The following is a 20,026-nucleotide window of genomic DNA, read 5'->3' on the forward strand; positions in this document are numbered from 1 at the left end:
GTTTGTTCATAAGGAGATGAACAACATCTTTTTCAATGAGTCTGCAATACGTCCCAATAGAGTGATTGCGATTGGATGGAGGTACAAAATAACTTGTACATCAAAAAGGAGTCAGAGTGGAGGTGGAGCAGCCTACATGTTCAGTAGAAATATCACGATTGGGGGAGCTAAAGTATTCCCTGAAACGGATGTTTCTAAAAAACTTAAACATGTCTACCGTAACATCGAAATCGTTGCACTGAGTTGTAGGCACAAAATATAACCCGTTATTAAGCAAGGAGACATAGGCAGGGCTCAATATATTGCTTGATAAATTGAAGACACTCAGTCCCGTGGGTTCTGGGACCACTGTCACTGGAAGCAGATGAGGCGCTGGTTGTAGAGCGTTGGTCAGACGAGGTGATAGAAGTGAGTGGCATCCCTCCTGCGTCTGCCATGGAGAGGAGGAGCAGGACCTCTCTTGTCAGGGTTTCTCCAGAAGGGTTCGAATTTCTTGATTTTAAGTTATTTTATTTCTGCAGACAACTTGTCCTGGAGAGCTTGGTTAGTTTTCATCAGTTCATTGAATATGCCATCATCATTAACAGCTCCTTGCAGAGCTGTGCGTTTCTCTTCGATTGTGTTATCCATTTTAATAAAATCATTGTTCAATTGATCAACAATTCATGTCATTAAATCAATAGAGCATTTGTTCAGGATGGCACACCAGCGCTCACAGACATCATCTGTGCGCTGTCCCAATCATAGTTATTTTTGCCACCTGAGTCCCTGTGGAATAACGCCTTGACGCACATAATCACTAAGAGTGACTATGTGTAGATGCATTCTCGTCTGGCGCTTAGATAAGTCTGAGAGGTTAGAACTACACCCCGGCATGTCAAAAGGGACTCCGATACAATGATCTTATCACATTCTTTTTGGCTATATTCAAAGTAATCTTGTTTGGGTCTTCGACCAGTGTCAGGAAAATAATGATCATTCGGCATCGGTAGGGTGCAGTTTACTGGGTAACAGATTCATCTAGAGGTGAAAGAAACATCTGAAAGAAACAGAAAACTCATCTGTTTGTACTCAAGTGAGTAAGAAGGAAAAGACATCCAAATGCAGATCTTGAGGTGGACAACTGAGGTCCATCTGGGCTTTTAACAGAGGATCTCTCTGCATGTACAACAACAACCACTAGTTGCACTGCTTTATGGAGGGGTAGAGGGGAAGAGATGGTGAGAGATATGGAGAAATACATAGAAAGAGGGGGGGAGACCATTGCATCGGAGTGATGTAGTGATACAGATACTCCTCTAGACAGAGAGAGAGAGAGAACAGAGCGAGAGAGAAGTAAAGCTAAATAAACAGAGAGAGATCCACTATCTTAGTAAAGGTATACATACTGTCTGAGATCTCCCAGAGCCGTGGAGGAAGCTGGCTGAAGTACTCATGCTGGAGAGCTGCCTGAGCAGACAGACGGTTCTTTGGGAAGCACTGGAGGAACCTAGAGGCTAACTCCTCAGCATGGTCCACATAGCCCAACCTACAGGGAAGACAGACAGACAGTTAGCATGGTCCACATAGCCCAACCTACAGGGAAGAGAGACAGACAGTTAGCATGGTCCACATAGCCCAACCTACAGGGAAGACAGACAGTTAGCATGGTCCACATAGCCCAACCTACAGGGAAGACAGACAGACAGTTAGCATGGTCCACATAGCCCAACCTACAGGGAAGACAGACAGACAGTTAGCATGGTCCACATAGCCCAACCTACAGGGAAGACAGACAGACAGTTAGCATGGTCCACATAGCCCAACCTACAGGGAAGACAGACAGACAGTTAGCATGGTCCACATAGCCCAACCTACAGGGAAGACAGACAGACAGTTAGCATGGTCCACATAGCCCAACCTACAGGGAAGACAGACAGACAGTTAGCATGGTCCACACAGCCCAACCTACAGGGAAGACAGACAGACAGTTAGCATGGTCCACAACCTACATAACAGAAACGGGGCAGAAGGTAAACTAGTGGTTAGAGTGCTGGGCCAGTAACTGAAAGATTGCTAGTTCAAATCCCCTAGCTGACAAGGTGAAACATCTTTTGATGTGCCCTTGAGCAAAGCACTGAAACTTAATTGCCCCGGGGTTGCCATTGACAATGGCTGGCCCTGGTGTCTCAGGGGGAATTTCCAATTCACACATACAGTATGTATAATACACACTTGTAAATATAAGCACCCATTACAATCGTCTTCTTATTAGGAAGAAAACAGACTGTTAGCATGGTCTACACAACCTCCTCTCCCTGGCACGCCCGTGACACAGGCCGACCCGGTCACCATGAAAAATGAAAGACTTCATCAGAGAGGGTGAAGACAGAGGCTCTCAACTCCCTGTAGGCTTTCATTGAACTGCTCCTGTGTGTGTGCATGTGCGTGTGTGTTTGTACAGGGAGGCTCTGAACTCCTGAACCCGCCTACCATCCAGCACCGAAGGGGAAGCAGAAACAGAAAAAAGAACAAAGTACAACCAAGTCAGTCAGTAATTAGGCTTGCAGTCCATTAAATAAACATGATGTTATTCCTCCCTCTGCCGGAGCTACCGAGCTGTGTGGATGTACAGTATGGGTGCGTATGTGTATGTGAAAGAGAGAGAGTCCTTCACCTAATGCTAGGAACTCTGAAGCCCTCTCCCACTGTTCCTCCTCCTGTATCTCCTCTCCCAGAGGGCATAGAGCAGATCTACACTAGTGGACCCAATAGACCCCCTCTGCAGAGAGGAACACAGCTAACTGACTCCAGCAGTGCCTTCTTCTCCTTTCATTTCCACCTCAGATGTTAGATGTTGAACTCAATGTAAAAATGGGTAGGTTCCCATTTTAAACGAAATATAACTTTTGAGGCTTGAGGGTGGATGTGAAAATACTGCCCCCTATCCCAAACAGGTTAAGGGTGTGGTAATGCAGGGGGTATAATGAGATTGATCTAGACCATACTGTATTATCAGAAAGTGTAGTGTGCGTTTACAAGGCAGGTTTTAGCATGACAGAAAAAGGTACAAAATCCCATCAGGCATTGCTAATTTGACCTGATAAAAGGTGTCTGAGCAACAACCGAGCCAGAAACAAAGGAACAAACAGGTATCACTGACTGGGTGAACTTCACCTCCATATAAAAGCCTTAGAAAACAAAGGGCTTGTGTTGCTGATATAGGTGTGCATTCCTGCCTGCGAATGCTGTCAGCTAGCCTGAGCGGGAAGATTCCCTCGGCTAGCTGGCTAGGTCAGATGCTACGAGTAAACAAGCACACATCTGTGATCGATATCTCCTCCAACAATCAAACAATGTTCACAGTGGAAAGAAGCATTCCCTCTTCAGAGAGAGAGACGCCTTTTCATGTCGTCATGTTTCTCCATGAGGAAACCACAGCCGGGACCTGGGAGGGCAGAAAGCATGAGTAAATGTGTGTGTGTGCACATGTGTGTGTGTGCACATGTGTGTGTGTGCACATGTGTGTGTGTGCACATGTGTGTGTGTGTGTGCACATGTGTGTGTGCACATGTGTGTGTGCACATGTGTGTGTGTGTGTGTGTGTGTGCACATGTGTGTGTGTGTGTCTGTGAGAGTGTATGTATGTGTGTGTGTGTGACTACAGGCAGTAACACCTGCTCCTATTGTTGGCCTTCCCCCACCACCATGCCATGGTTATAACCAAGGCAAGGCAGCACTGCAGGACCTTTCAACAGCACCCAACACGGCTAGCAACCAAACAGTATTTTGGAACAAGTCTTTGTGGCTGTGTCAAAACATATGTCCCTGCAAGACCCAACAGCAATCCAGGAGAGCCGCTTGCCTTTCAGCATGTGTGAGTCATTGTGGATGAGGGTACTATTGCACAAAGAGATATGTGAGAGCAGAACGGATCTACACACTGACAAGCTCTGTCTGGCATGCAACCCCACCGTCAGCCGAGCTACTTTCAAAGACTCTGCTGGCTAATAAAGTGCTGAACACAGGGTTATATGGGTTATACAAGCTGTACTGAACATACAGTCAATGTAAACAGAGGGGTAGTCTTACCATTACAAAAACACACAAGCACTTCCGAAACCGTTAAACTGAGGAATGCCAGCATGCCGTGTGCTCTGACCCTTACATGTTATTCGCATGCGATGCTTGTGAATGTCTGGTCTGATCCAACAAACCATAGAAGGAGAAAACTGCCCCAGCTATCCCTGTCAGAGCAGTAGGGAGGTGGGTACGGGGCAGAGGGAGAGGGAGAAAGGGAGAGATAGGAGGAGGGAGAGAGAGAGGAAGAGGGAAAAAGGGAGAGATCGGAGGAGAGAGAGAGAGAGAGGAATTGGGAGGGGGGAGAGAGAGCGCAAGAGAGGGAGAGAGAGAGAGAGAGAGAGAGAGAGAGAGAGAGAGAGAGAGAGAGAGAGAGAGAGAGGAGAGAGAGGAGAGAGAGAGAGAGAGAGAGAGAGAGGGAGAGGGAGAGAGAGAGAGAGAGAGAGGAGAGAGAGAGAGAGAGAGAGAGAGATTGGGAGGGTGAGAAACAGAGAGAGAGAGAGAGGGAGGGAGAGAGAAAGAGGGAGAAACAGAGAGAGAGAGAGGGAGGGAGAGAGAGAGAGAGAGAGAGGGAGGGGGAAAAACAGAGAGAGAAACAGAGAGAGGGAGAGAGAGAGAGAGAGAGAGAGGGTGGGAAACAGATAAAGAGAGGGATGGTAAGAAACAGATAAAAGAAGACAGGAGAGGAGAGAGAGAGAGGAATTGGGAGGGAGAGAGGAGGTGGGAGGGGAAGAGGGAGAGGAATTGGGGGAGGAGAGAGAGAGAGAGAGAGAGAGGAATTGGGAGGAGAGAGATATGAATTGGGAGAGAGAGAGGAATTGGGAGGGGGAGAGAGAGGGAGGAGGGAGAGAGAGAGAGGAATTGGGAGGGGGGAGAGGAATTGGGAGGGGGAGAGAGAGGAATTGGGAGGAATTGGGACAGAGAGAGAGGAATTGGAAGAGGGAGGGAGAAAGAGGAATTGGAGGAGGGAGGGAGGGAGAGGAATTGGAGGAGGAGGGAGGGAGAGATTGGAGGAGGGAGGGAGGGAGGGGGAATTGGGAGGGAGAGAGAGGAATTGAGAGGGGGAGGGAGAGGAATTGAGAGGGGGAGAGAGAGAGGAATTGAGAGGGGGGAGAGAGAGTGGAATTGGGAGGGGGAGAGATAGTGGAATTGGGAGGGGGAGAGAGATGCATGTGTTCATATCCACTTCATCAGGACCTGACACGGTATAAAAGGAGGGAGAGAGATGCATGTGTTCATATCCACTTCATCAGGACCTGGCACGGTATAAAAGGAGGGGGAGAGAGATGCATGTGTTCATATCCACTACATCAGGACCTGGCACGGTATAAAAGGAGGGGGAGAGAGATGCATGTGTTCATATCCACTTCATCAGGACCTGGCACGGTATAAAAGGAGGGGGAGAGAGATGCATGTGTTCATATCCACTACATCAGGACCTGACACGGTATAAAAGGAGGGAGAGAGATGCATGTGTTCATATCCACTTCATCAGGACCTGGCACGGTATAAAAGGAGGGAGAGAGATGCATGTGTTCATATCCACTTCATCAGGACCTGGCACGGTATAAAAGGAGGGGGAGAGATGCATGTGTTCATATCCACTACATCAGAACCTGACACGGTATAAAAGGAGGGGGAGAGATGCATGTGTTCATATCCACTACATCAGGACCTGGCACGGTATAAAAGGAGGGAGAGAGATGCATGTGTTCATATCCACTTCATCAGGACCTGACACGGTATAAAAGGAGGGAGAGAGATGCATGTGTTCATATCCACTTCATCAGGACCTGACACGGTATAAAAGGAGGGAGAGAGATGCATGTGTTCATATCCACTTCATCAGGACCTGGCACGGTATAAAAGGAGGGGGAGAGAGATGCATGTGTTCATATCCACTTCATCAGGACCTGGCACGGTATAAAAGGAGGGAGAGAGATGCATGTGTTCATATCCACTTCATCAGGACCTGGCACGGTATAAAAGGAGGGAGAGAGATGCATGTGTTCATATCCACTTCATCAGGACCTGGCACGGTATAAAAGGAGGGAGAGAGATGCATGTGTTCATATCCACTTCATCAGGACCTGACACGGTATAAAAGGAGGGAGAGAGATGCATGTGTTCATATCCACTTCATCAGGACCTGACACGGTATAAAAGGAGGGAGAGAGATGCATGTGTTCATATCCACTTCATCAGGACCTGACACGGTATAAAAGGAGGGAGAGAGATGCATGTGTTCATATCCACTTCATCAGGACCTGGCACGGTATAAAAGGAGGGAGAGAGATGCATGTGTTCATATCCACTTCATCAGGACCTGGCACGGTATAAAAGGAGAGGAGAGAGATGCATGTGTTCATATCCACTACATCAGGACCTGGCACGGTATAAAAGGAGGGGAGAGAGATGCATGTGTTCATATCCACTACATCAGGACCTGGCACGGTATAAAAGGAGGGAGAGAGATGCATGTGTTCATATCCACTACATCAGGACCTGGCACGGTATAAAAGGAGGGAGAGAGATGCATGTGTTCATATCCACTACATCAGGACCTGGCACGGTATAAAAAGGAGAGGAGAGAGATGCATGTGTTCATATCCACTACATCAGGACCTGGCACGGTATAAAAGGAGGGGGAGAGAGATGCATGTGTTCATATCCACTACATCAGGACCTGGCACGGTATAAAAGGAGGGGGAGAGAGATGCATGTGTTCATATCCACTACATCAGGACCTGGCACGGTATAAAAGGAGGGAGAGAGATGCATGTGTTCATATCACTACATCATCAGGACCTCAGGACCACGGTATAAAAGGAGGGAGAGAGATGCATGTGTTCATATCCACTACATCAGGACCTGGCACGGTATAAAAGGAGGGAGAGAGATGCATGTGTTCATATCCACTACATCAGGACCTGGCACGGTATAAAAGGAGGGAGAGAGATGCATGTGTTCATATCCACTACATCAGGACCTGGCACGGTATAAAAGGAGGGAGAGAGATGCATGTGTTCATATCCACTACATCAGGACCTGGCACGGTATAAAAGGAGGGAGAGAGATGCATGTGTTCATATCCACTACATCAGGACCTGGCACGGTATAAAAGGAGGGAGAGAGATGCATGTGTTCATATCCACTACATCAGGACCTGGCACGGTATAAAAGGAGGGAGAGAGATGCATGTGTTCATATCCACTACATCAGGACCTGACACGGTATAAAAGGAGGGAGAGAGATGCATGTGTTCATATCCACTTCATCAGGACCTGGCACGGTATAAAAGGAGGGAGAGAGATGCATGTGTTCATATCCACTACATCAGGACCTGGCACGGTATAAAAGGAGGGAGAGAGAGATGCATGTGTTCATATCCACTACATCAGGACCTGACACGGTATAAAAGGAGGGAGAGAGATGCATGTGTTCATATCCACTTCATCAGGACCTCCGGTATAAAAGGAGGGAGAGAGATGCATGTGTTCATATCCACTTCATCAGGACCTGGCACGGTATAAAAGGAGGGAGAGAGATGCATGTGTTCATATCCACTACATCAGGACCTGGCACGGTATAAAAGGAGGGGGAGAGAGATGCATGTGTTCATATCCACTTCATCAGGACCTGGCACGGTATAAAAGGAGGGAGAGAGATGCATGTGTTCATATCCACTACATCAGGACCTGGCACGGTATAAAAGGAGGGAGAGAGATGCATGTGTTCATATCCACTACATCAGGACCTGGCACGGTATAAAAGGAGGGAGAGAGATGCATGTGTTCATATCCACTACATCAGGACCTGGCACGGTATAAAAGGAGGGAGAGAGATGCATGTGTTCATATCCACTACATCAGGACCTGGCACGGTATAAAAGGAGGGAGAGAGATGCATGTGTTCATATCCACTACATCAGGACCTGGCACGGTATAAAAGGAGGGAGAGAGATGCATGTGTTCATATCCACTACATCAGGACCTGGCACGGTATAAAAGGAGGGAGAGAGATGCATGTGTTCATATCCACTACATCAGGACCTGGCACGGTATAAAAGGAGGGAGAGAGATGCATGTGTTCATATCCACTACATCAGGACCTGGCACGGTATAAAAGGAGGGAGAGAGATGCATGTGTTCATATCCACTACATCAGGACCTGGCACATGGTATAAAAGGACGGGAGAGAGATGCATGTGTTCATATCCACTACATCAGGACCTGACACGGTATAAAAGGAGGGAGAGAGATGCATGTGTTCATATCCACTACATCAGGACCTGACACGGTATAAAAGGAGGGAGAGAGATGCATGTGTTCATATCCACTTCATCAGGACCATCAGGACCACGGTATAAAAGGAGGGAGAGAGATGCATGTGTTCATATCCACTTCATCAGGACCTGACACGGTATAAAAGGAGGGAGAGAGATGCATGTGTTCATATCCACTTCATCAGGACCTGACACGGTATAAAAGGAGGGAGAGAGATGCATGTGTTCATATCCACTTCATCAGGACCTGACACGGTGCATATAAAGGAGGGAGAGAGATGCATGTGTTCATATCCACTTCATCAGGACCTGACACGGTATAAAAGGAGGGAGAGAGATGCATGTGTTCATATCCACTTCATCAGGACCTGGCACGGTATAAAAGGAGGGAGAGAGATGCATGTGTTCATATCCACTTCATCAGGACCTGGCACGGTATAAAAGGAGGGAGAGAGATGCATGTGTTCATATCCACTTCATCAGGACCTGGCACGGTATAAAAGGAGGGGAGAGAGATGCATGTGTTCATATCCACTTCATCAGGACCTGACACGGTATAAAAGGAGGGAGAGAGATGCATGTGTTCATATCCACTACATCAGGACCTGACACGGTATAAAAGGAGGGGGAGAGAGATGCATGTGTTCATATCCACTTCATCAGGACCTGACACGGTATAAAAGGAGGGAGAGAGATGCATGTGTTCATATCCACTACATCAGGACCTGACACGGTATAAAAGGAGGGAGAGAGATGCATGTGTTCATATCCACTACATCAGGACCTGACACGGTATAAAAGGAGGGGGAGAGAGATGCATGTGTTCATATCCACTACATCAGGACCTGACACGGTATAAAAGGAGGGAGAGAGATGCATGTGTTCATATCCACTACATCAGGACCTGACACGGTATAAAAGGAGGGGGAGAGAGATGCATGTGTTCATATCCACTACATCAGGACCTGACACGGTATAAAAGGAGGGGGAGAGAGATGCATGTGTTCATATCCACTTCATCAGGACCTGGCACGGTATAAAAGGAGGGGGAAGAACAGCGGTCATTAACATTCCTCCCAGTTTCTTTCTTCACATATTTATTTCCTCATAGACTGGCTGGGGTCCAAGGGGAGGAGAGGAGAATGGGGCAGGGGCTAGAGTGGCTAGGCAGAGAGGGTGGAGTGGAGTGGAGCAGGGCCGTGGGGACATACAGATAGACACGGAGAAGAGCCAGGGACAGACAAACAGACTGTGTGAACTGGAGCGTTCAGCATGCCCATCCTGGGGGGTCAGACATAGAGGGCATGGGAAACGGCTGTCATTCCTCTAAGGTCAGTCTGTCAAGTCAGTCTGTTCCCCAGGTCAGTCTGTCTGTCAGTCAGTCAGTCTGTTAACCAGGTCAGTCTGTCTGTCAGTCAGTCTGTTACTGAGGCTCCACTGCTCTGGCTCCACTATCAACTGGCTGACTTTTGAACTACTACAGTATCTCTCTCACTACTACAGTACCTCTCTCACTACTACAGTATCTCTCTCACTGCTACAATATCTCTCTCACTACTACAGAAATTCTACACACACTGTACTTGTACACACACACACACACACACACACACACACACACACACACACACACACACACACACACACACACACACACACACACACACACACACACACACACACACACACACACACACACACACACACACACGATGTTGTAACTTTAATGTGTTACAGAGTTAATGTTTAAGTTAATTCATTGAGCTGTATCTAAAGATATTTCTTTATAGTTATTTACATATGTAATTGTATTGGTTTGTATTGAATTAGGCTTTGTGACTGCAAGTTCCAGAATGCCTGGCGACAGGAATGAGAGAGATAACGCGCCAATTATGTGCAGGTGCTAATTGATTGTGGCTTACTTTCCGGTAGCATCTTACCTGCATTGCTCTGTACCAAAACAAAGTTGTTAAATGTAACGTGAACAAGTATTATTACTAAAATAAGCTTTCGTATCAAACCCGACGTCCCGAGTCATTACTTTGAAGTTCGTTCATCTAAAACACGCACACACAAACTGATAAACATAAAATATACTGCCGCTCTCTTTCTCTCTCGTTTTGATCCATCAATCAAATTATATTTTATATTCATCTGAAAAAGGAAACTGCGAGAGAGAATGTGGAACCTTGACTTTTAAACACTGGGCCATGGTCACTGTAGTAACTACAGAGGCCAAGAGTTCTCACTGAGCCGGACCAGAATATTGTGAGACATTTTGCATATCTGTGACCAAATCATCAAGTCACCCTGTCTCTGCCTGTCCCCTCAGGCTCCTGATGAGTGCCAGGGGCAGAGGGTGGTCCACATCTGGAATGCCCCCTGTGCCCTTTCCTGCCATCTGTGTCAGGGCTGACTGCTCTGGTGGCACGACACCAGTGGCATGATCCCGATCTGGGTGCTCCCCCCCTAAACCAGATGAACCCTGGGAAGAGTGTGTGAGCTGTCTGTAGGTCTAGATGTCCCGAGGGTAGAGAGCTGAGAGGAAGCACACGCCACACACACACACACACACACAAACACACACACACACACACACGACAACAGCCATCTCTAACTGGGCTACTAATGTCGGTTAGGGGACCAGAACAGTCCCAGGGTTCTTCAGTATGGTGGGCTCAGGGAGAGAAAACAGAGGGATGTATGGATGGAGTGGTGGGGGGTTGGCGGTCTGGAGTGTATTGCCCTTGGGAACTTTCACAGACAGGAAGAGCACAAAAGTGGGTCTGTAGGAAAATGGCCCTCTGACCTGGCATGCAAAATGGCCCTCTGACCATGCAACACATATGAATAGGCGCAAACACACACACACAAACCCTCTCTTTCCCTCTCTCTCTCACACACACACACACACACGCACGCACGCACACACACACAACATTTTATGTGACAAAAACGGTACACTTACTTATTCCATGCTTGTCTGAGCTTCTTGGAACTGTAGACAGTAAAGCTGTCTGAATGGGTAAAGACACAGAGAGGCAATAGAAACATGTTCATATTCATCATCAGGACACATTTGTGAAGTTTTACAACAAATGTTTCATCGTACAGTATGTGATTTAACAAGAGGTTAACATCACATGGTACAGCATGATGCTTGTAACTCCAGGATAGTGGGTTCGATTCCCAAGGCCACCGTACTTAAAATGTACGCACGCATAACTGTAAGTCGCTTTGGATAAAAACATCTGCTAAATGGCACTATTATTAAATATTAAAAGTATTTTTGTGTGTGTGTGTGTGTGTGTGTGTGTGTGTGTGTGTGTGTGTGTGTGTGTGTGTGTGTGTGTGTGTGTGTGTGTGTGTGTGTGTGTGTGTGTGTGTGTGTGTCTACAGTATGAATGGCTAGGTGTATGTGTGTGAGTGCACCTCTGACAGCTCGACTCCCTCGTCCAAAACCTGTGTGGAGACCTCTGTTTTCAGACTAACACTGTAACTGTCAACCTCCAGGACTAGACTGGGGGAATGGGGGCAGAGAGACAGCTAGACAGCCAACCACGGGTTAGGGAGAGGGGGAGAGGGAAGAGAGAGAGTAGCCACTGTTCCACTACTAGACAGAGGGGCAGAGAGACAGCTAGACAGCCAACCACGGGTTAGGGAGAGGGGGAGAGGGAAGAGAGAGAGTAGCCACTGTTCCACTACTAGACAGAGGGGCAGAGAGACAGCTAGACAGCCAACCACGGGTTAGGGAGAGGGGGAGAGGGAAGAGAGAGAGTAGCCACTGTTCCACTACTAGACAGAGGGGCAGAGAGACAGCTAGACAGCCAACCACGGGTTAGGGAGAGGGGAGAGGGAAGAGGGAGAGTAGCCACTGTTCCACTACTAGACAGAGGGGCAGAGAGACAGCTAGACAGCCAACCACGGGTTAGGGAGAGGGGAGAGGGAAGAGAGAGAGTAGCCACTGTTCCACTACTAGACAGAGGGGCAGAGAGACAGCTAGACAGCCAACCACGGGTTAGGGAGAGGGGGAGAGGGAAGAGAGAGAGTAGCCACTTTTCCACTGCTAGACAGAGGGGGAGAGATACAGAATAGCTACAGTTTGAGTTAAGGAGTTATTGAGTGGGGAGGATAGAGAGATGGTAAGACTGTTCCAGAGTCAGGGATTAGACATATAGAGTGTTGTTTTGATATCCAGATTACTCCTGTCTTTCTCAAATGTCTAATATACTGTGGTTATACTAAATATCCTCCAGCCCGTCGTAAAGCACCAAGGCCCTGGGCCAAGGTCAGGCTAAGTGTCATGGCTGTCTACGTTTCAAACCTAAACGGTTGTGCTGCGAACACCAGAGTGAAAATAAACCAGGGCTGTAAACATGGCTGTGAATTATTGAAAGTAAAGCTGAGAATGTGAAGAATCGTAAACAACGTGCTGATACCATCTCTGTGTTTGATTTCATGTCTGGAAACTGATTACAGTTCAGGAGGAAGACTAAAACTTGGTCAGACAGAAGCTCTCAGTGAGGTAAGATATATTCAGAGGGATAGATTGAGACAACACTGTCCTCTGGTGGTGGGAAGATATGACTACACCCAGTGTTAACTTTCTTCTGATAAAGCATTTTCCCAGCTCCATCTGTTACGTGCTAATGATCACTTTGTGGTTGAGTGATGGTGACAATGAGAGGCTTGAAACAGCCGTTTAGATTAGATCATTGTGACATTGGGCATCCCTTTAGAGCACAAATAAGAAAATAAAAGGTTTTCTCTATCCCGGGATTCAGTCAAAAGATTGTTCACCTTATGGAGGAAACAGGTAGCTTGGAGAGACACTTATTAAGAGAGGGAGGTGGTCTTGCCTTGGACATCCGAGCAGGCAACTACCTCAATTGCTGATAATAAAATGGTGTATTGTGTGTGTACCTATTGTCATGCAGAGATAGTGTACTGATCTGGTACACTGAAGCCAGGTCTGTCTGGATGACAGGAGCAGCAGGACAGACACAGCTGCCCACGGCAGCAGGACAACATAGAACTATGGCCAACCACAGCCATGGCCACAGGACATGCGATTAGGTGTGTGTGTGTGGGGGTTTGTGCGTGTGTTTCACACCCCAGTTCCTCTGTAATTGGTCACAGGAGATACAGCTAGGCACGCCACTCACATCATGGTACCCCTGCTCTCCCTCTGTCCCTCTTCTTCTCCCTCCATCATCCTCTCTCTGTCACTCCTCTAATTCCCCCTCTATCTCTCTGTGTGTTCCAGCATGCCAACACTAATCTGCGAGCACCGTCCAGTCTGTCTCTAATGAGCTCCCAGAGGGCAGCAGCGGTAGCCCAAGTCTGGCATAGGGATGGCACAGCGATGGTACGGCTGGCTCACAGGCCTGCGTGGGCTGTGTGAACTATAGAGGCATGCCTCCAAGGTTTACAAAGTAGAACTGGAGTCAAAGTCTGGTTCTGACTGTTGGACCTATTGTGTGTGTGTGTGTGTGTGCGTGCGTGCGTGCGTGCATTCCTCACCTGGTTTGAAGTGGGGCAGGGAGTGGACCCCTGGCCAGGTATCCTCACAGGGGGTGCCTAGGACCTGAAAGAAGGAATGCATCAGACAAACACACGCTGTGTCCCTATCAACACATTCATACTTCAACAACACAATTGGGCCACAGAGAAAGGAAAAGAGAAGACCGTCTCATAGAGAAAACGTTTCATTTCTATGACCAAAGAGGAACCTCTGAATCACTAAGGTCCTAACGAGCCCTCCAAGATCCCCCCACAGTTCCCCAAGAGCTGCCCCTCAACCATCCAAGACCCCCCACAACCCCCCCACCCAAGAGAAAATGAATAAATAAATACAACAATTCCATTCCCCATCCCCATGACCCCCCACAACCCCCCACCCAAGAGAAAATGAATAAATAAATACAACAATTCCATTCCCCATCCCCAAGACACCCCACAACCCCCCACCCAAGAGAAAATGAATAAATAAATACAACAATTCCATTCCCCATCCCCAAGACCCCCAACAACCTCCCCCCAAGAGAAAATGAATAAATAAATACAACAATTCCATTCCCCATCCCCTCCACAACCCCCCACCCAAGAGAAAATGAATAAATAAATACAACAATTCCATTCCCCATCCCCAAGACCCCCAACAACCTCCCCCCAAGAGAAAATGAATAAATAAATACAATAAATCCATTCCCCAAGACCCCCCTCCAACAAAATGAACAAAAGAGAAAAAAGAGAAAAACAAAGGAAAACAGAAAACAACAATGCAGAAAACAAAAGACATCAAGGACAACAAAAATCATAACAGCGAGGCCAAATTAATATGTTTGAGTGCATATATGGCACTATTTACATGTGTGTCAGTGTATGTGCACATATGTGCATTTGAGAGTGTGTGTATATTGCATGTGTACTAACACCTGCACGGCATCAGCCTCAGGCTGATTAACTGTAACAACACTGCCCCTCAGTGTCATTCAAATGTACTTTTTGTTATGTTTTATTTTGACTTTATTTTTTGTACTTTTATTTTTGACTGTCATTCTATCCCCCGCTCAGCAACTCCACTTGTCTCCAATTCCACATCCCAACCCTCAGCTTCCCTCAGCCCATCCCACCTGTCTCCAATTCCACATCCCAACCCTCAGCTTCCCTCAGCCCATTACTTGTCTTTCCACATCCCAACCTCAGCTTCCCTCAGCCCATCCCACCTGTCTCCAATTCCACATCCCAACCCTCAGCCCATCCCACTTGTCTCCAATTCCACATCCCAACCCTCAGCTTCCCTCAGCCCATCCCACCTGTCTCCAGTTCCACATCCCAACCCTCAGCTTCCCTCAGCCCATCCCACCTGTCTCCAATTCCACATCCCAACCCTCAGCTTCCCTCAGCCCATCCCACTTGTCTCCAATTCCACATCCCAACCCTCAGCTTCCCTCAGCCCATCCCACCTGTCTCCAATTCCACATCCCAACCCTCAGCCCATCCCACTTGTCTCCAATTCCACATCCCAACCCTCAGCTTCCCTCAGCCCATCCCACCTGTCTCCAGTTCCACATCCCAACCCTCAGCTTCCCTCAGCCCATCCCAACCCTCAGCTTCCCTCAGCCCATCCCAACCCTCAGCTTCCCTCAGCCCATCCCAACCCTCAGCTTCCCTCAGCCCATCCCAACCCTCAGCTTCCCTCAGCCCATCCCAACCCTCAGCCCATCCCAACCCTCAGCTTCCCTCAGCCCATCCCAACCCTCAGCTTCCCTCAGCCCATCCCAACCCTCAGCTTCCCTCAGCCCATCCCAACCCTCAGCTTCCCTCAGCCCATCCCAACCCTCAGCTTCCCTCAGCCCATCCCAACCCTCAGCTTCCCTCAGCCCATCCCACCTGTCTCCAGTTCCACATCCCAACCCTCAGCTTCCCTCAGCCCATCCCAACCCTCAGCTTCCCTCAGCCCATCCCAACCCTCAGCTTCCCTCAGCCCATCCCAACCCTCAGCTTCCCTCAGCCCATCCCAACCCTCAGCTTCCCTCAGCCCATCCCAACCCTCAGCTTCCCTCAGCCCATCCCAACCCTCAGCTTCCCTCAGCTTCCCTCAGCCCATCCCAACCCTCAGCTTCCCTCAGCCCATCCCAACCCTTAGCCCTCAGCCCATCCCAACCCTCAGCTTCCCTCAGCTTCCCTCAGCCCATCCCAACCCTCAGCTTCCCTCAGCCCATCCCAACCCTCAGCCTCCCTCAGCCCATCCCAACCCTCAGCTTCCCTCAGCCCATCCCAAACCTCAGCTTCCCTCAGCCCATCCCAACCCTCAGCTTCCCTCAGCCCATCCCAACCCTCAGCTTCCCTCAGCCCATCCCAACCCTCAGCTTCCCTCAGCCCATCCCAACCCTCAGCTTCCCTCAGCTTCCCTCAGCCCATCCCAACCCTCAGCTTCCCTCAGCCCATCCCAACCCTCAGCTTCCCTCAGCCCATCCCAACCCTCAGCTTCCCTCAGCTTCCCTCAGCCCATCCCAACCCTCAGCTTCCCTCAGCCCATCTCACTTGTCTCTGCTGGCCACCCTCTTTGGATTTCTTTGAAAAATATAATATTATTTCCTGCAGAATTATGCATTTCTTTCAGATAAATTATACAACATATGTCTCAGGAACAAGAGTGGAGAAAAATGATTTCTTACTGTCACTATTTCAACCACATACAATATGCACTCAAGACGAACTGAAGTCTTATCAGAAATGTGTTTCGTCGTTTTCTCGGCTTTTCATTTCCTTAAAACAGGTCACACTGATGACATTTGGACATTTTGCACAGGACCAATCTTTCCACTGTTATGGAGTTATTCCGTTTTCTCCCCAGTCCCTAAACGAAACAGACAACTTTACCAGTGTTAACTAGATTACTAATGCATTCCTTCTATCAATGTAAGACATTATTCTGGTCAGCACCACTTCATTTAGTCTTCTGGGGCAACAAGTTATGGCAGAAGAGAAGCAGCATGTGTCCAACTACAGTTGACACGGCCTACCAAATGTAAGAATTATGAAAACATCATCCCACAACACCCATGATATGTGAAGCTGAGCACAGACCACAGAAACAACAGTAAATGGGATAAGATGTTAACATGCCACAGTATCCCATATTGGCTCCCGAGTGGCACAGCAGTGCCACTGCAGACCCTGGTCCAATTCCAGGGTGTATCACAACCGGCTATGATTGGGAGTCCCATAGGGCGGCACATACAGTAATTGGCCCATCTTCATTCGGGCTAGGGTTTGGCCGGGGTAGGCAGTCATTGTAAATAAGAATTTGTTCTTAACTGACTTGCCTAGTTAAATAAAGGTTCAATAAAAAATAAGAAATCCCCAGCATCTTATCAGAGTTTTTCATAACCGGTACACAAGCTTTTTCTGTGTTATTGTAAACAGGATATGATGTTTTTATGTGTCAACTCATCCCGAATAATAATAGGATATTGGTGTGGACAATGACTTGTGAAAGTATTCACCCCCCTTGGCATTTTTCCAATTCTGTTTCCTTACAACCTGGAATTAAAATAGTTTTTTGAAGGGTTGTATCATTTGATTTACACAACATACTATGAAGTTGCAAAATATTTTTTATTGTGAAACAAACAAGAAATAAGATAAGAACACAGAAAACTTGAGTCGTGCATAACTATTCACCCCCCAAAGTCAATACTTTGTAGAGACACCTTTTGCAGCATTTACAGCTGCAAGTCTCTTGGGGTATGTCTCTATAAGCTTGGCACATCTAGCCACTGGGATATGTGCCCATTCTTCAAGGCAAAACTGCTCCAGCTCCTTCAAGTTGGATGGGTTCCACTGGTGTACAGCAATCTTTAAGTCATACCACCGATTCTCAATTGGATTGAAGTCTGGGCTTTGACTAGGCCATTCCAAGACTTTTAAATGTTTCCCCTTAAACCATTCGGGTATTGCTTCAGCAGTATGCTTAGGGTCATTATCCTGCTGGAAGGTGAACCTCCGCCCCAGGTTCAAATCACTGGAAGACTGAAACAGATTTCCCTCAAGAATTTCCCTGTATTTAGTGCCATCCATAATTCCTTCACTTCTGACTAGCTTCCCAGTCCCTGCTGATGAAAAACATCCCCACAGCATGATGCTGCCACCACCATGCTTCACTGTGGGGATTGGGTTCTCGAGGTGATGAGAGGTGTTGGGTTTGCGCCAGACATAGCGTTTTCCTTGATGGCCAAAAAGCTACATTTTAGTCTCATCTGACAAGAGTAACTTCTTCCATATGTTTGGGGAGTCTCCCATATGCCTTTTGGCGAACACCAAACATGTTTGCTTATTTTTTCTTTAAGCAATGGCTTTTTTTCTGGCCACTCTTCCGTAAAGCCCAGCTCTGTGGAGTGTACTGCTTAAAGTGGTCCTATGGACAGATACTCCAATCTCCGCAGTGGAGCTTTGTAGCTCCTTCAGGGTTATATTTGGTCTCTTTGCTGCCTCTCTGATTAATGCCCTCCTTGCCTGGTCTGTGTGTTTTGGTGGTCAGCCCTCTCTTGGCAGGTTTGTTGTTGTGCCATATTCTTTCCATTTTGAAATAATGGATTTAATGGTGCTCTGTGGGATGTTCAAAGTTTCTGATATTTTTTTAACCCAACCCTGGTCTGTACTTCTTCACAACTTTGTCCCTAACCTGTTTAGAGAGCTCCTTGGTCTTCATGGTGCCACTTGCTTGGTGGTGTTGCAGACTCTGGGGCCTTTCAGAACAGGTGTATATATACTGAGATCATGTGACAGATCGAGCAAAACTTAGATTGTACACAGGTGGACTTTATTTGACTAATTATGTGACTTCTGAAGATAATGGGTTGCACCAGATCTTATTTAGGAGCTTCATAGCAAAGGGGGTGAATACATACAGTTGAAGTCGGAAGTTCACATACACTTTGATTGGAGTCGTTAAAACTAATTTTTTAACCACTCCACACATTACTTGTGAACAAACTATAGTTATGGCAAGTTGGTTAGGACATCTACTTTGTCCATGACACAAGTCATTTTCCCAACTATTGTTTATAGACTGATTATTTCACTTAAAGATCACAGGTTCACAATTCCAGTGGGTCAGAAGTTTACATACACTAAGTTGACTGTGTCTTTAAACAGCGTGGAAAATTCCAGAAAATGATGTCATGGCTTTAGAAGCTTCTGACATCATTTGTGTCAATTTGAGGTGTACCTGTGGATGTATTTCAAGGCCTACCTTCAAACTCAGTTCCTCTTTGCTTGACGACATCGGAAAATCAAAGAAATCAGCAAAGATCTCAGACAAAAAAATTGTAGACCTCCACAAGTCTGGTTCATCCTTGGGAACACCTGAAGGTACCACGTTCATCAGTACAAACAATAGTACGCAAGTATAAACACCATGGGACCACATAGCCATCATACCGCTCAGGGAGGAGACACGTTCTATCTCCTAGAGATGAACGTACTTTGGTGCGAAAAGTGCAAATCAATCCCAGAACAACCGCAAAGGATATTGTGAAGATGCTGGAAGAAACAGGTACTAAAGTATCTATATCCACAGTAAAACAAGTCCTATATCGACATAACTTGGAAGGCCGCTCAGCAAGGAAGAAGCCACTGCTCCAAAACTGCCATAAAAAAGCTAAACTACGGTTTGCAACTGTATATGGGGACAAAGATCGTACATATTGTTAAAATATCCGTAAAACGAACAAATGTATAAAATATTGATTACTTTGTAAAGCTTAGTAAGACCCCAGCAGAGGGCAGCAGTGTACCATGACCTGCAGAGCACAACATGGAGAGACAGGGGAGGGGGATTGGATTGTGGGAATGTGTGTATGCCAAACCCCTGACCGCAGCCACACACAAAGGGTGACCCCCCCCCCCCCCTCCATGTTCCCTCTTTCCCTCGGTCCAACTGCCCCCTGAGGTGCAGAGTGAAATTAGCTGTCCCTCAGCCTTGTAGGGAAACACTCACTACCTTAATTACAGCCACACACACACACCATCGCTCACCGTGGCAACCCACACCACGACACCGGCCACGGAAGCTTCATCATTGCCACGGAAACATGACACTTTGCCACAGCATCATCAACATACTAATACATCATAACTGAACTATGCCAAACTTTAATTAATTTTGGTCTG

General features: G+C 47.4%; 1 protein-coding gene across 5 annotated transcripts in view; it reads right to left on the minus strand.

The window, feature by feature from the left end:
• Nucleotides 1-20,026, minus strand: part of LOC123997943 (cyclin-dependent kinase 14) — a 241,577-nt gene that overhangs the window by 96,168 nt on the left and 125,383 nt on the right. For 4 of the 5 annotated variants that reach the window (XM_046302683.1, XM_046302682.1, XM_046302681.1 and 1 more), the window contains 3 exons: nucleotides 13,868-13,931; nucleotides 11,313-11,361; nucleotides 1,389-1,528 (listed from right to left, as the gene is read on the minus strand). In XM_046302683.1, the coding sequence (XP_046158639.1) occupies nucleotides 1,389-1,528; nucleotides 11,313-11,361; nucleotides 13,868-13,931 (253 nt within the window). Of the gene's footprint in view, nucleotides 1-1,388; nucleotides 1,529-1,564; nucleotides 1,901-11,312; nucleotides 11,362-13,867; nucleotides 13,932-20,026 lie in introns of those variants that run through there. The other variant, XM_046302685.1, reaches the window with a different exon arrangement.

The sequence above is a fragment of the Oncorhynchus gorbuscha genome, linkage group LG15 (genome assembly GCF_021184085.1).
Source record: "Oncorhynchus gorbuscha isolate QuinsamMale2020 ecotype Even-year linkage group LG15, OgorEven_v1.0, whole genome shotgun sequence".
NCBI classification, from domain to species: domain Eukaryota; kingdom Metazoa; phylum Chordata; class Actinopteri; order Salmoniformes; family Salmonidae; genus Oncorhynchus; species Oncorhynchus gorbuscha.